General features: G+C 35.4%; 1 protein-coding gene across 1 annotated transcript; it reads left to right on the forward strand.

Annotated features, from left to right (window-relative positions):
* Nucleotides 1-11301: 11301 nt before the first annotated feature.
* LOC137658946 (uncharacterized) lies at nt 11302-12138 on the forward strand. The gene has a single exon (XM_068394058.1). It carries the CDS (start codon nt 11302-11304, stop codon nt 12136-12138), a length of 837 nt encoding a protein of 278 aa, XP_068250159.1.
* The last annotated feature ends 3775 nt before the right edge of the window (nt 12139-15913 follow it).

Below are 15913 nucleotides of genomic sequence, written 5' to 3' on the forward strand. Positions count from 1 at the left end.
ATGACCACCTACAAAACCTGGATATGACTGACAATAGTAAAAATGCATGGTCAACTGTCCATAAACTCAATTTCGAGAACAGACCACCATGAGTAGCAGCCGTAAAGCCCAATGACATTGCACTCCAACTGATTATAAATCACTGACAAAAAAAAAAAAAAAAAAAAAACAAGAATGTCGCCAAAGGAAGAGAAAACAAATGGAGATGAAGGCAGCCATATCAGACGGTAACGACAGCTTCCCACCGTTTCCTTAGATGAAGTGAAGAAAGAAAATATATTGCTAATGTCAAACAAGGCTGCATGAATTGATGGGATTTTGAATTAGTTCCTGAAACACCTGAGGCCCAAGGAACAACAGTTGCTCTTTCTGTAATTCATGTATAAGAACAAAGAAAACACCCAAAAGGGGAAAAATCTAAAGTAGTTGCCCTCCCGCAACTGAACAAAACCCTAAAAAATCCAATGAGCTATAGGCCCACATCATTCTTACATACTCTCTATAAACTCTATGAGAGATTAACATTAAACAGAATTTCAAACACAGTAGACATCCTCCTCACCCCAGACCTAGCTGGGTTCAGACTAGGATGCTTTAGCTGCGGCTAAGTCCTCAACCTAACCCAATTATAGAGGACAGATTTGAATAGCAACAAATCAGTGGAGCAGTGTTTGTAGACCAAACAGCTGCATACTACTCTATGAATAACGGAGGCCTACTTCTGAAGTTATCCAAAACATTGAAAAACAAGACAATAGTGGATATAATCCGAAGCCTCATAGAAAACTGCAAATTTTATTTAGAAAGGGATGGCACTAAAAGCAGAGGGCGAGCACGAAAGAAAGTTCTACCTCAGGGCTCAGTCCTTGCATCACTGTTGTTCAAGAAATATACCAATGATCAACCCTCCCTAAGAAACAATCAGATTCAGCTATTCAGATGATCAATGTCTGGCCACACAGACCACCACCTGATTGGTAATGTCTCTGCCTGGTGTTTGCCAGATGGGGGTTCGAGTCCCGCTCAGAATTGTTAGTGCCTTTAGTGTCTGCAACCTTACCATTCTTGTGAGGTAAGGTTGGGGGAGCCTATAGGTCTATCTGTTGAGTCATCAGCAGCCATTACCTGGCCCTCCCTGGTTCTAGCTTGGGTGGAGAGGGGGGTTGGGCGCTGATCATATAATATATGGTCAGTCTCTAGGCTAGGGCATTGTCATGCTTGCTAGGGCAATGTCACTGTTCCTTGCCTCTACCATTCATGAGCGACCTTTAAACCTTTAATCAGACGCCCTAGACCAGACAGGACAGTAATATGACAAGTGCTCCTGGAATCCAAATCCATTCAAGAGTCAAGTATGGGCATTCCACCTGAGAAAGAGAAGTAAAGATCCTCTGGTGTAGCAAAGAGCCAGAATATAACCAATTTCCAGTGTACCTAGGGGTAACACGGGATAGAACTCTCATGTCGCCCATCTGCAAAAGATATGAGGGAAGGTTGGCCCTCGCAATTCCGTGCTAAAAAACTAGCAATGCTCACATACTAAGAACAACTGCCTTAGCCCTGTTCAATACACCAGCCAAGTACTGTACTCTAGTGTGGAGCAGAACATCGCATGCCAAGAAAATAAATCATATGCTTGTTGTTGTAGATTGCCTGGCCCTTATGGCCAGACACGGGCTCTTACAATCTAATGCTCAATGAGGCATACAGTTATATCACAAGGACACTACGACCCACTCCCACGAACAACCTCTACAAACTCGCTGGTATTGCCCCCCCGCCAGAAATCAAGAGGTATACAGCAAAACTAATTGGACAGCAAGCAAATCTTGGACTCATTCAATCATTATATCCTCACATGCCAGTTCGAAGTAGACATAAGTCAAGGAAGAGCTTTGCCTCTGTGGAGGGACTACGAGCCCAAGTACCAGCACAGAAAGATAGTATGGACCAATGGAGGGGGACTGATAGGAGACTACCTCCCTACAATAAAGTATAGGACCCTTCTGAAGAAATTACTGATGGGGCACTACTTCCTAAATGTGACTGGTGTGCCCCCAACAGAGCTAGAGCGGCCAGAAAAGGTGACAATCTGATTAAATAGGACCTTAAAACTGATCAGTCCTGTGAAAGTGGATAAAATATCCAGGCCATCAATCATATTCTCCGATGATGTCTACTCTCTCATAATTGGGACAACTATGAATAGTTGAGGTCAATGAACTGAATTATTGTAGTAGATAATCTTCAAAAAGATAATTGACTGCAGAGTCTACCTAAGGCTACAAGGATTATACATATTTTTACTCTCTAAGTGCTGGTTACGAGCGTTGAAAGTCTTAGCGAAGTTGCTCTATTTTCTACACAAGTGTATGTAGCCCTACGTGTATTTTGCTAAAAAATTATATTAAGACCCCAAGCTTGATTAGACTATAATTTTTTTTTTTAAAGAATAACCAACCTACAGAATCTTAACACTACTCTTACATTATTCTCCAAAACTCAAAATCGATCAATCAATCGTATTGCAAATACGCTGTACTGAACATTCCAGTATCTTCTTTTAAACAGTTACTTATATGAGAATTTGTCACAATTTTTAAAATCGTTAACTTCAACTCTTTGGAGGAGAGATAACTTTTATATTTCAGCTACATTCTAATTTGACTGACAATTTAGTCCTTACCTGGTCCCTGTACCAGATTCTCTCTCTTGGAATAGTTTACATTAATTATTCAATTATCCTGAAATTACCTCCTGAATACCTTAATACAAACTACCTTTTCACTATGATATTCAAACAACCTACGACGAAGCTTCTTTGTTCTTATATAGTTGCATTAACTGCACCTACCACCACCTCTAGGCCAATACCAATGTAAATTCCAATTTGTTTCACGACCTTGCTATCTTATCCTTAACTGAATTTTATCTACGGTTTTGCGCTAATCATTAATTTCAACCTGAAAATATTCGTATCTCTAACTGTACTGTTTTAATACTTCGTATGCTAAATTTTTTTTTTTATTCAAGTAGCCTACTATTCTGCTTTATGAATTCTTGAAGTTACTTATTCCAAGTGTTGAGATCATGAGCCCTTGCTTCAAGTAATTTTAAAGGGAAATATTACTTAACGAGTACCCTAAATGCAATAGAATACGGGGAATATTGGGGTTCAAGTTTAATTCCATCATACTTAAGCCTTCAGCAATTAATATAGATGGAAAACGTCTTAATGTACAGTGCTCGGGGCAATCAGTTTAAAGTTTTCAGTTTGAGTCGGTTATTCCATAGTTCACAAAAATATTCTAAAAAGGATTTACCCCCAAAATTACATTTTGGTCACTTAGCTAGTTCCACTTTTTAAACACGTTTACGCCATCCAGATTAAATAGTTATAATTTCCATCTCGATCTCCCAAAGTTGTAAATTGAGTGGAGAACTGTGATTTATATATAAAAATAAAATAAGCATACACAGTCTACATATCTGTATTTCAAATTCCTTACCAGCTATTTACAATCCTCGATTTGCTGAATAAAGTAGCTGGTGAAGATTCCCTTCTATTTTCTAAAAGTTTTATAGAGAAGTTAATTTGGATTAAACTCTCCTTTAGATAAATAATTGGCAAGAGAGTCTACGCAGCCATATATAGTTCATTTTACTATAACTATATTTGATAAAAAAATAAACTGCTTTAATTTCTACTGTTTCCTATATACTATTCTGTCAGTAGTCGACAACTACAGAAACTAAAATCTGAAACATTTAATTAACTAATTACACATTTTAGAAATCTAGATTAGTCCGGCTACCAGAATAGAAGTACATGTTATGTTAAATTTCACAAGGTTAAAGGAAAACTAGCAACAGTAAACAAACATTACGTTACTTCCCAACATTGTCCTTTCAGTAGGAGTAAGAAGAGGTTCCTTATTTCGTTTTGTGTGGTTTCATCAACAATTATTTTCGAAGAGCTGAAACTTATAGGAGACGTTGAATTTTGTCCAATGAAAATATTACTCCAGTGCAGGTACCGATGATGAATTAGCCAGTATAGCCAACCTGAAAAGAATAGAACCTTATTAGAACTTCAAGTACCATTGTTAGAAAATCAGCAATCAGCTCTGAATTTCAAAAAAAAAAAAGAATATAAAATGCAAGCATTACTTGAACATACCTTTTAAAGTGGGTCAAATAAGGAACAAATAACACGTTAAAAGTACCATAGGCTATTCTCAAACTATAAGCATGTCTGGTACTCTTGACATACAATCGTGATTTGAAAATAGCTTCTTTGTTTGCACTAAGCGGCTTTCTCTGTTGGAAGCCCTTGGTAATGTAAAATCCTGCTTTTCCGTCTAGGTGTGTACTTTAGCAAGGCCCTTTGAGATGGCTTTGATTTTGTCTGGTAATAAGACTAACGAGCGTTATTACGGATATTTACAAAACTAAATGTGTCACAAAGGCATGGCGTGAAGTTTAAACTATTTGCAGATGACACACAAGCTTACTTCTAAATAAATGATATACATGACAACTCAAACTCTAAAACGAATCCTTGATAGTGTTAGAGAATGGATGACATTTAAACAACGAAAATTAAATGAGAACAAAACTGAATTCATGGTGTTGGGCAAGAGAAACAGCGTGAGAAACTTAGGTGATATTCAATTGAACATGAATAATGACTCGGTGCCGATATCTAGTAAAGTTCGAGATCTATGTGTATTTCTTGACTGTAACCTCTGTCTAAATGCCCAAATAAATAATGTAACAAAAACTGCTGGTTATCGTCTAAGAAATATTGCGTTTATAAAAAAGTAACTGGACGAAAATTTTGTAAAGAAACTTGTGATAAACTGTGTTATTACCATGATTGACGACTGCAACTCTATCTATTACAATTTACCAAAAGTGCAACTTAAGAAATTACAAAACATAATAAACAGAGGAGGAAGACTGATAAAAGGTGTCCCACCTAGAGAAAGGATCACTCCTATACTAATCGATTTACACTGGCTGCCGATTAAAGCGAGAATTGAATTTAAAATATGTACAATAACCCAACAAGTTATCAGAACCGAGAGTCCAAAATACTTAAGAGAATTGCTACATATTGCGCAGCCAACAAATCGTGTCGACACGAGAATAGTTACAGATGGCTTCAAACTGTTGGAACCTAGATTTATGTCTACTTTAGGCTCCAGAGCCTTTAAATATGCGGCCCTGAGACTATATAACAAGCTCCCACGAAACATTCGGATGATTGAACATTAAGGCTTTCAAGAGGAAACTGAAGACTTTCTTATTTCATGAGTCCTTTGACAGTAACGATTAAACAGTAAATGAACAATACGCGATATGAAACGTTAAATACTCTGAACGAACAAGGTAAAACGACAGTGGAGGTCCTGTAGAGAGCGGGGTTCTCTTCTGTATGAGACCGGAAAAGCAGCCATCAAAGTAAAGTAAGGTAAGTATATGATTCAAATAGTGAATTCAATAAATTTTAAAGCTTAAGATTTTGAATTGAAGAGATTAACAGAAAATACGGAACAAAGTTACTAAGGATGTCATAAATAGCACCTATGTAGCCTAAATACTCAAATTTTGTAAGTCAGTCAACGAGGACAGGGTCCCATGTTTTTTTAAGGTCAGGAAAATCTTCACCAAATGCTCTTGGTTAATTACAAACCAAAATTTACCATCCTGTGTAATCTTATAATCGAATACAAAAAAAATCTAGTAATTATTCACCAAATCGAAAAGGTATGTTCAATATAAAATTAAAAAGAAAAAATCTCGTGGGACTGACAGCAATCAGAAGCCTTTCTGTGTGAGAGGGACCTGGAAACTTGACTTAACAGTAAAGTAAGGAAATTAAGTAAAGCAAAAGCCTTTTTGTGTGGAGTGAAACCTCAAAAGTAGTCGTCACAGTAAAGTAAGGAAATTAGGTAAAGTAAGGAAAGTAAAGTAAAGAAAAAAATCAATACTAAATTCTTCTAAAATTATTTAAGAATACTAAGCATAACTTATGAGCCAAACTGCAAAATAGTTTAGTTTAATTTGTAGTCTTGCTACCACTGTCAGAGGTATGGATTTTTTGAAAAAGGTTGCAGGTTCAAAACTGATAATAAAGTGAATGGGAAATTTTCAGGAAATCACACAACTAAGGATTGTAACAACATAAAATATATGAACTGCACTAAGTCATAATTAAGACCTATGTAAATAACATTAAAAGTTATAAATCTGTTGATAAAGGAGAAATATTTTGTTCAAGAAATGGAAAGCTTTCTTGTTCTCAAAGAGTTTCGATTATGTGGATTTGACAATAAACACAAGTTATATAGTATGATATGTAAAATATCTAGAATGCATGATAAACTGATTTTGTAGATCCTATCGAGAGTAGGGTTCCTTTACGTGATACAACCAGGAAAGAAGTCCTTAAAGTAAAGTACAGTACCTGGTCCCACGTGCACACGAAAAACTTAGGACAAAAAACGGTATTTATAATTACCTGCACTTGAATGTAAGTCTATACACAATATTTAGGACAAGAATCTGTATGAGCTTAACTTTCGTGACGAAGGATCAACGTGGCTTTCTCACAAACCAAATGAGCAGAATTGTGGTCGCTTGTAGTCAAAAGTTGTTAATTTGTTACTAAGCTTTAACTAAATACAGAAAATACCTTGACTAGGCTTTTATATTTATGCAGCTTGAAGTGTCGATGCATGGCATTTAATGCCCAAAATATTAAGCACATTACCGACAAATGAGCCTTTGCTTATGTGGTTTTATTTACCAGATTTGGATAACATTCACAAGCTAAATTCAATCCTGTTTCCAAATGACACCTAAAATTGTAAAAAGAGAGTTCAACAAAAATAGAATTGCCTTAAAATCCAAACATAAAAATACCTAAAACTGCACCATAAACTTAAAACCGTTTGGCTCATGAAAAAATATGTCATAGATCAAACATTAACGAATGAATTTAAAAGAAAAAAAAAATAGATAAAAAAAAATCACCATTATATACATTAACAAATGAATTAAAAAACATAAATCACCATTATATACTTACTTCATCTAGGCCAACCAGTCAGTAAATAACACCGTTATTATGTAAACTTGCTTTTTAATAAATGCACTTGCCAAATCAAATTCACTTGATCTCACAGAAATACTCCACACCACACCGTTCATTACTTTCGATATCTTAAAATTTGTCACGCTAATTGACGTCACTCCCACGATGCTTATTTCAATCTTCATATACTGTACGTAAATATATCTTAAGTTTATCACGTATTTTATAAACTTATTGCAAATTTGCAAGAATAAAGAAGAGTGATCTAAACACTCCAACAAGCACCGGCCAAACTGTAATTCCAGCCGGCAGAAAATGCCTTCACTGAAAATCTGACAAGGACCAATGAGAACTCGAAAAGGAAATGCTGGAATCTGATTGGCTTTCTGCGTGTAACTACGCTGGAATACTTAAACCTAGTTTACGTCACTTTAAAATTTTTGAAGCGACTAAAACAAAAAAATAAGCATTTGGCTAACAAAATTACAAACGACTGTCCAGTTAGCATAATGCTTTGCAGACTTCTATTCATGTGATTCAAAATTAAAAAACTCGTTGAGATAGATCTTTTCATTTACACATTTAGAGGGTTATAAACATTGAGTTACTGTATATGCATTGTTCATCATTTATTCTTAATATGTTTTGTGTTCATTTGAGTTATATACATTGTTCATCATTTATTCTAAATATGATTTATGTTAATTTCAGATTGACCGTGGTCATTGTTCAATAATAAAGACAAGTTCAAAGACGAGAGTCACGAGACTTGGTTCCTTCTTCCTCTCTCTTTGTCTGAGAACTTGTGAACTGAAAATCATCTTTTTTTTTTTTATCTAAATTCTCATTGATTACTGGTCACATTCGGCGGTGATTTCGTGATAGGCTTATTTGTTCCAGGTGGAGAAGTTACCTATTTAGGAAATAGTTGTGGATTTCGGCAAAAAAAAAAAAAAAAAAAAATCATTTTGGAAATTATTTTAATGCCCAAAATATTAAACACATTCCCGACAAATTATCCTTTGCCTATGTGGTTTTTACTTACCAGATTTGGATAACATAACATTCACTAGCTATATTTAATCCTGTTTCCAAATGACACCTAAAATTGTAATAAAAGAGTTCAATAAAAATAGAATCGCCATAAAATCCAAACATAAAACTACCTAAAACTGCACCATAAACTTAAAACCGTTTGGCTTATGAAAAAGTATGTCATAGGTCAAACATTAACGAATGAATTAAAAAAAAATCACCAATAAATACTTACTTCGTTTAGGCCAACCAGTCAGTAAATAACACTTATGCAAACTTACTTTTTAATAAATGCATTTACCAAATCAAATTCACTTGGTCTCGCAGAAATACTCAACTTCATTACTTTCGATATGAAATTTATGTCACGCTATTTGACGTCACACCCACGATGCTTATTTCAATCTTCATATACTGTACGTAAATATATTTTAAGTTTATCAAGTATTTTATAAAATTATTGCAAATTTGCAAGAAGAAAGAAGAGTGATCTAAACACTCCAACCATCACCGACCAAACTAATTCCAGCCGGCAGAAAATGCCTTCACTGAAAATCTAACAAGGACCAATGAGAACTCGAAAAGAAAATACTGGAATCTGATTGGCTTTCTGTGTGTAGCTACGCTGGAATACTTGAACCTAGTTTACGCCACTTTAAAATTTTTAGTGACTAAAACAAAGAAAGCATCTGGCTAACAAACTTACATACAACTGTCCAGATAACACAATGCTTTTAAGACTTCGATTCATGTGATTGATAATTTTAAAAACTCGTTCAGATAGATTTTTTCATTTGCGAATTGTCTTGAACTGAAAATCTTCGTTTTTTTTATCTAAATTCTAATTGATTACTGGTCACATTCGGCGGTGATTTCGTGATAGGCTTATTTGTTCCAGGTGGAGAAGTTACCTACTGTATTTAGAAAAATAGTTGTGCATTTCGACCAAAAAAAAAAAAAAAAAAAAATCATTTTGGAAATTATTTTAATTTTTGATGCATATAAAACCAAGTATTACTTCATAAGGATGTTCCTTATAAATAAGAAGGTTTTCATTACTGAAAGAACTAAGAGAAGGAGTAAAAATCTCAAGACTACCTTTTACAAACGAGTTAAAAATATTCCTTATGGACTTGACACTAATTGGAGGAATGATTGAACTATTGGGAAAGTTCCCAACAAATATCAGCGGCCTTATTTTTATCCTTAAATGTTACCATATATCAATACCAACATCACCAACATTATTGGCGAAGACGCAAATGTGGAGGGAAATATCACATGATATACACACCCCTTAGAATGGAGTTAGAAATGGAGTAATTGATTTTCTCAACCACCAGGCAAATCCTTAAATATCTCCCCTATATTTTGAGACTGCGGAGACTATGCTTACCACAATGATTTTCAAATTCTCATTAGCTGGAAAATATGCACAATAACCCATCAAGTTATCAGAACTGGACGCCCAAAATATCTAAGAGAATTGCTACATATTCTGCAGGCAACAAATCGTGTTGATGCGATAATAGTTACAGATAGTTTCAAATTGTGGGAACCTAGATAAAGTCTACTGTAGGCTCTAGAGCCTTTAGATATGCGGCCATGAAACTATATAAGCAGCTCCCACGAGACATCCGAAGGATGGAAAATATTAAGCTTTCAGGGGGAAACTAAAGACTCTGTTCTGTGAGTGCTTCGATAGTGTCGATTTAACAATAAACTAGCAATTTGAGGTGTAAAATGTTGAATGCTTTCGGACGAACATGATGAAATGAGTGTGGAGCTCCTGTAGAGAGAGGGGGTCCTCTGCTGAATAGGACCAGAAAAAGTCCTTTAAGATGAAGCAAACTAATATCAAGACGGTTGCAAGGTAAGCTTACAACGAAAACATTATTTACCGTTCTGATAGTTAAATTAAGCTTTGCCATTAATGAGTGTTTCTATTTAAAATAATCGGGTACATATTTAAAAAAAAAAAAAAAAAAAAAAAAAGTAGGCCTACGCCTAATAAACATTCAGATCCTCGAGGCTCTACTGTCATCTCATATCGGAGTTTGGAAAGGAATAATCCAAAATAAGACGGATAACTGGCCAGTTTATACGGTGTTTCCGTCATTATGTTTATCTATTTATTCAAAACTCCTTGATTTAAAAAAAAAATCTTTTCTCCAATTCAATATTTGAATTGAAAAGTGGAATTGGAGTTGGCTAAAATTTAGTCTAATAAATTCCTTTAAAACTACTCTTTAACGAAATGAATAGACGATACCTACACAACAGAATTATGTAACAAAGCTTGAGATAAGATTAGCAACTTTTACGATCTCAATGGTATGCTACCAGTGAGTATTCTTTATAACATACATATATATACCAAGGTACTTCTCCCAATTTTGGGGGGTAGCCGACATCAAAACAATTAGAATAGCGCCAACGTATCCCTGCGTGTCGTAGGAGGCGACTACAAGGGACGGGATGAGGGGGCTGGGAACCCCCTCTCCTGTATTATTTAATCCTGTTAGACATCGAATTCTTTATAAGCTATTGCAAAATTGAATCCAGCTTACATTAAGTTATAGAAATTTTGTGTGTTTACGATCGAGAATAAATCTCTTATTTTAGCTTACCTATTATCCTCCTCTGCAAGATTTATATCTGTAAGTCTGTAAGAATAAACAGAGGAGCAAGACTGATAAAAGGTGTCCCACCTAGAGAAAGGATCACCCCTATACTAATCGATTTACAATGGCTGCCGATTAAAGCGAGAATTGAATTTAAAATATGTACAATAACCCATCAAGTTACCAGAACCGGGCGTCTGGGAGATCAACAGCATTACAGCTCATTAAAGTGTTGGATAACTGGACGTGTGCACTTGAGGGGATGGCAGTAGATGTGGTTTACTGTGACTTCATGAAGGCTTTTGACCGCGTACCACACAAAAGGCTGATGAAAAAAGTTGCCAGCTATAATATCCAAGGGAAGTTACTGAACTGGATCCAGGGTTTCTTAACAGGGAGAAGGCAGAGGGTTTTAGTGAACGGCGAGGCATCAGACTGGGAAGAGGTTATTATTGGAGTACCTCAGGGCTCGGTACTGGGTCTTTGCTGTTTGTTCTGTTCATAAATGATCTACCTGAAGTGGTTAAGCACGGCAGCAAGATGGTTTTGTATGCTGACGACACTAAAGTGTTCAGGAGGATTCAGGATGTGGAAGATTGCAACAGACTGCAGGGGGACCTAGACGAGCTTAGAAAATGGACAGAGAAATTGCTTTTGCTCTTCCATCCAGAGAAGAGCAAATACATGAAAATTGGCAACACCTCAGTTGACGATAATGAGTACATCATGTACATCATCATCAGCAAGACCAGAACGGAAAGAGACATTGGTGTAGTCATAGACGACAAACTTACTTTTGCTGACCATCTGGCTGAGAAAATAGAGAAGGCAAATAAGATAGTGGGCCTCATTAAGAGAACATTTGTATTCCTGGAACCGGCAACATTTAAGCCCCTCTTCACATCCTTGGTACGGCCACACCTAGAATATGCCAACCAAGTGTGGTGCCCACAACTTATCAAGGATATCAACGCAATAGAAAATGTGCAAAGGAGAGTATCGAAACTGGTCTCATGTCTCAAGGAACTGCCATATGAAGAGAGACTTAAGAGATTTGATCTACCATCATTAACGTACGGGAGATCGAGAGGAGATAAGATTGAAACATTTAAGATCGTCAACAACAAGTATGATAAGGAGTGTACTGAGGGTCTTTTCAGGATGAGGGAGGATAGTGTGACAAGGGGCCACAAGAAATTATTCAAGGCAAAAGCCAGGCTGAACAGTTGCAAATACTCCTTCCCTAACCGTGTGGTTAACATTTGGAACAATTTGCCGGACGAGATGGTACACTCAGAGACAGTGACACACTTGAGTCAAGACTTGATAAATTTTGTTAAACACAGGATCAAAAATTCAATTATAAAGCTCAGATAAACACCACGTGCCACCACCCACATACTGTCCGGGCTACCATACTGGAGCCACAGGCCCCCTAGGACCTCTTCCAGGAAAACGTCTGTAAGACACTTTCAAGTAATAAGAAAAAATACGTATACTGTATAGTTAATACGTATACTATATAGTTAGAAGCTTCGGCACAGCATAGAGAATGCTACCTGTCTACGTAGGCTATTCTTGTATTTCAAAAGAAAATTTACACCTTTTCTTAATGAATAAAAATGCTACATATTCGTACAACAAAATCTCTTATATCATTGGTAGGCATTTAATTTCTGGTAGCAAAAGTTACTTTTACTGTATACATTGGATAATGAGCTACCGACTATTACCAAAGTCCACTAAAAATATTGAGAAGTATAACAGAAAACCAAATTCTCAAAGAAAACGAAAACTATTTAAAAGGTGACTAAAGTAAAACTAACCACGTTCTGTCGTTACAAAGTAGGTATTTGGAAATTCTTGTCGATATCAATACTTTATTGAAAGAGGCCAAAAGTAATGCATAAATAAATTTTGTACAAATAGGAAATTAAACGTCGGTTTTGTGAGGTACACCATGTAAAATAGTGCTTTATTTGACTAACAGGATTAACAATAATATTGCTAATGGGGTTAAAAGTGTAAAAACTATTAGCATGAAAAAAAAAAAATAATAGTACATGGCAAAATATTCAAATTATTTCTTCTAATGTATGACGAGAAAAAGGCGTTTTCAGAATGACAGTAATTGACCTTAACCCAATGACGATTCCCCAACTAAAGACTTATCTAAATTTAAGTTTCCTAGAAGAATTCTAATGTCAACTTTAAAGCGTAATTTACGATATCCAAACACTCATATAAGGCTGCGCACATTTATGCACCTCCTATACCCTGTTAGGCCCCGTCCACACGAGCGAGCACTGCTTGGTAAGCTTAGCTCGGTGTGACGTCAGAAATGGAGAAACCGCGAGCAAAGCTTCGCACAGGGCTTCCCTGATGTTTAGCGAAGTATCAAGGCTTTGCCTGGCAAGGGTTTTCCCTGACGGAAATTCGTCTTCCAATAAAGGGATAAAGCTGTCACACTAATGACATGCCGTCACTTTCGAATATATACATCTGCTTTTGCATATATATATATATATATATATATATATATATATATATATATATATATATATATATATATATATATATATATGCAGACATACATACATACACTCATATATATATATATATATATATATATATATATATATATATATATATATATATATACATATATATACATATATATATATATATATATATATATATATATATATATATATATATATACATACATATATATATATATATATATATATATATATATACATATATATACATATATATATATATATATATATATACATATATATATATGCACTGCTTATAAATTATCAATACTCCTAATTAAGGTAAATCTTATAAACAAAGAAATTCAATAAAAGCTCTAAATTGCAACTTATGCAGTGTACTGTATTATTACATATATCTTAATAATAAATTACCTTTCCCAGTTTTATATTATTTATTGAACTCATTTCCTTAAAATATCTGTGCTGCTTACTATTTTTTTTACGTTTTTTCATGATATTGTTATAATTTCGTTGACGATGAATGTTTCAGGGTTATTTGTTGCTACGTGCTTTATCTACTTGTTGACTTTCTCAAACGTCTTCATACACAGATATGTCTGTGCCTCAATATAATTTAAGTATATAAATTACACCTTGCCCTTATCCTTTTACAAACAACTATATTCACTTCACGTAAACAGTATAGAATAGCAGAAAAATTACGTCACGGGACAGTGGAGTTCCTGTCACACCTGCAGTACCCTAGACGGCCACGGCCCACGAGCTGTCAGTCTTTCACTACCCAACCACCGTCGTTTGGACAAGAGCTTAAATGCGTTCGACAGGCTTAGCTCGCAAAGAGGCAAAGTTTACCGAGCAAAGATCGCTCGTGTGGACGGGGCCTTAGTAACACACGAACAACATTCCATAAGATTTACAAGATTTACTATTTACATTTTTACTCTAAAACTATGACCAGTCAATCTTAATTGGTTAATACTTTACAAGACCTCCATAACTTTAATTTACTTTTTCTTCTTACATGATTCAGTAACGTTTTGATACTTTGTCCATTGGAATGGAACTATTAGGGGAACAAGAATATCGTCGTGTGGAAATTAGCAATTACAGCTATTGATGAATTTCATAATTAGTAGGTTGGCCAATGCACCAGTCACCCGTTGAGATACTACTGCTAGAGAGATTTTTAGTCCTCTTACTAGCCAGGAAGTACTGAATTGGATCCTTCCCTCTATTTACGGCTCATTTTTTCTTTGCCTACACACCGAATAGTCTGACCTATTCTTTCCAGGTTTTCCTGCCCTCTCTACATCACAAAACAGATAGCCAAACAATTCTCCTTCGTTAAGTGGTTAATTACTGTACCGTAGTTGTTCATTGGCTCCTTTCCCTTGGGTAAGGATAAGAGACTGAAGCTACGGTAAGCAGCTTTTCTAGAAGGACTGCACTCCAAAATCAAACCATTGTTCTGTAGTCTCAAATAGTGCCACAGCCTCTCTACTATGGCCTTCCACTGTCATGAGTTAGAGCTCTTGCTTGAGGGTACACTGGCACTTTGAACTAACTTGGTTATCTTCTATTTTAAGTGTTTATAGTTTATATATGAGTAGTCCAATTTAATGTTACGGTTCTTAAAATATTTTATTTTCATTGTTTATTACTTTTTTCCTTTTCTCACTGGGCTGTTTTCCTCGTTGAAGCCCTTGAACTAACAGCATCTTGCTTTTACCAACTAGGGTTGTAGTTTAGCTTACAATAACAGGCTTATCTATGCGTTCAGTCAATTTCATAAGCAAAAGCCTCAATAAAAACAATTAGGTAATGTTTTGGACTAGTTTATATTTGCAGTAGTCAAATTGCAAAACTAAACTTCATGGCAATTATCCTAGATTTAAGCGGGAAATGAACACAAGAACAGATGATTTCTAGTTAATACATTGGCTATGATGAAATACCGTACAGGTTATGTTAATTGAGTGGTAATATTCCCTCCTCAGAATGAGGAGACTTCCTACACAAGCTATAAAGAGGAGTTACATTAGTCAAATACAAAATTATAGATGTTGCTAAGCAACACGCAAGTCTAGGAAAAAACTTAATAGGTAATTCGCCATATACTTATTTTCTATTGTCTCATCATAATTTTCTTAAAATTTCTTTCCTAGGCATTTAGGTTATTTTTTTTTTTTCATTAAATTGGAATCTATTTATAAATTTTGTCTAAGGCACCACTAGGGCCTGGGAGGTCATTCAACACCTTTGTGAAACCGTGAAAACTGTTGTAATTTTAAGTGAAAACTAACAGATTGGGCAGCAAGATTTTATAAAACAAGTGGGAACCAAGGTACGGTGTAGAAAGCGTCTAAAATTGGATGCAAATAGTAGTCTATTGAATGCGGCAGAGACCTTATAGGCTTCATATCCATAGAATGGTAATCCACGTTTTATTTCGGTGGTAAGGGGACGAGTTGCCAAAATTCAACTTACTACAGCATTATAATTTACGATTCCTACCACCAAACCATTGCTAAGAAACTAAGCTGTGTCACCAAAGACTAATTTATACCTAAACACCCACAACGCTCCTATTGCCAATGAGATTGGAGCCACCATAAACAGCAGAGCTT

Source organism: Palaemon carinicauda, chromosome 19, assembly GCF_036898095.1.
Source record: "Palaemon carinicauda isolate YSFRI2023 chromosome 19, ASM3689809v2, whole genome shotgun sequence".
Lineage (NCBI taxonomy): Eukaryota > Metazoa > Arthropoda > Malacostraca > Decapoda > Palaemonidae > Palaemon > Palaemon carinicauda.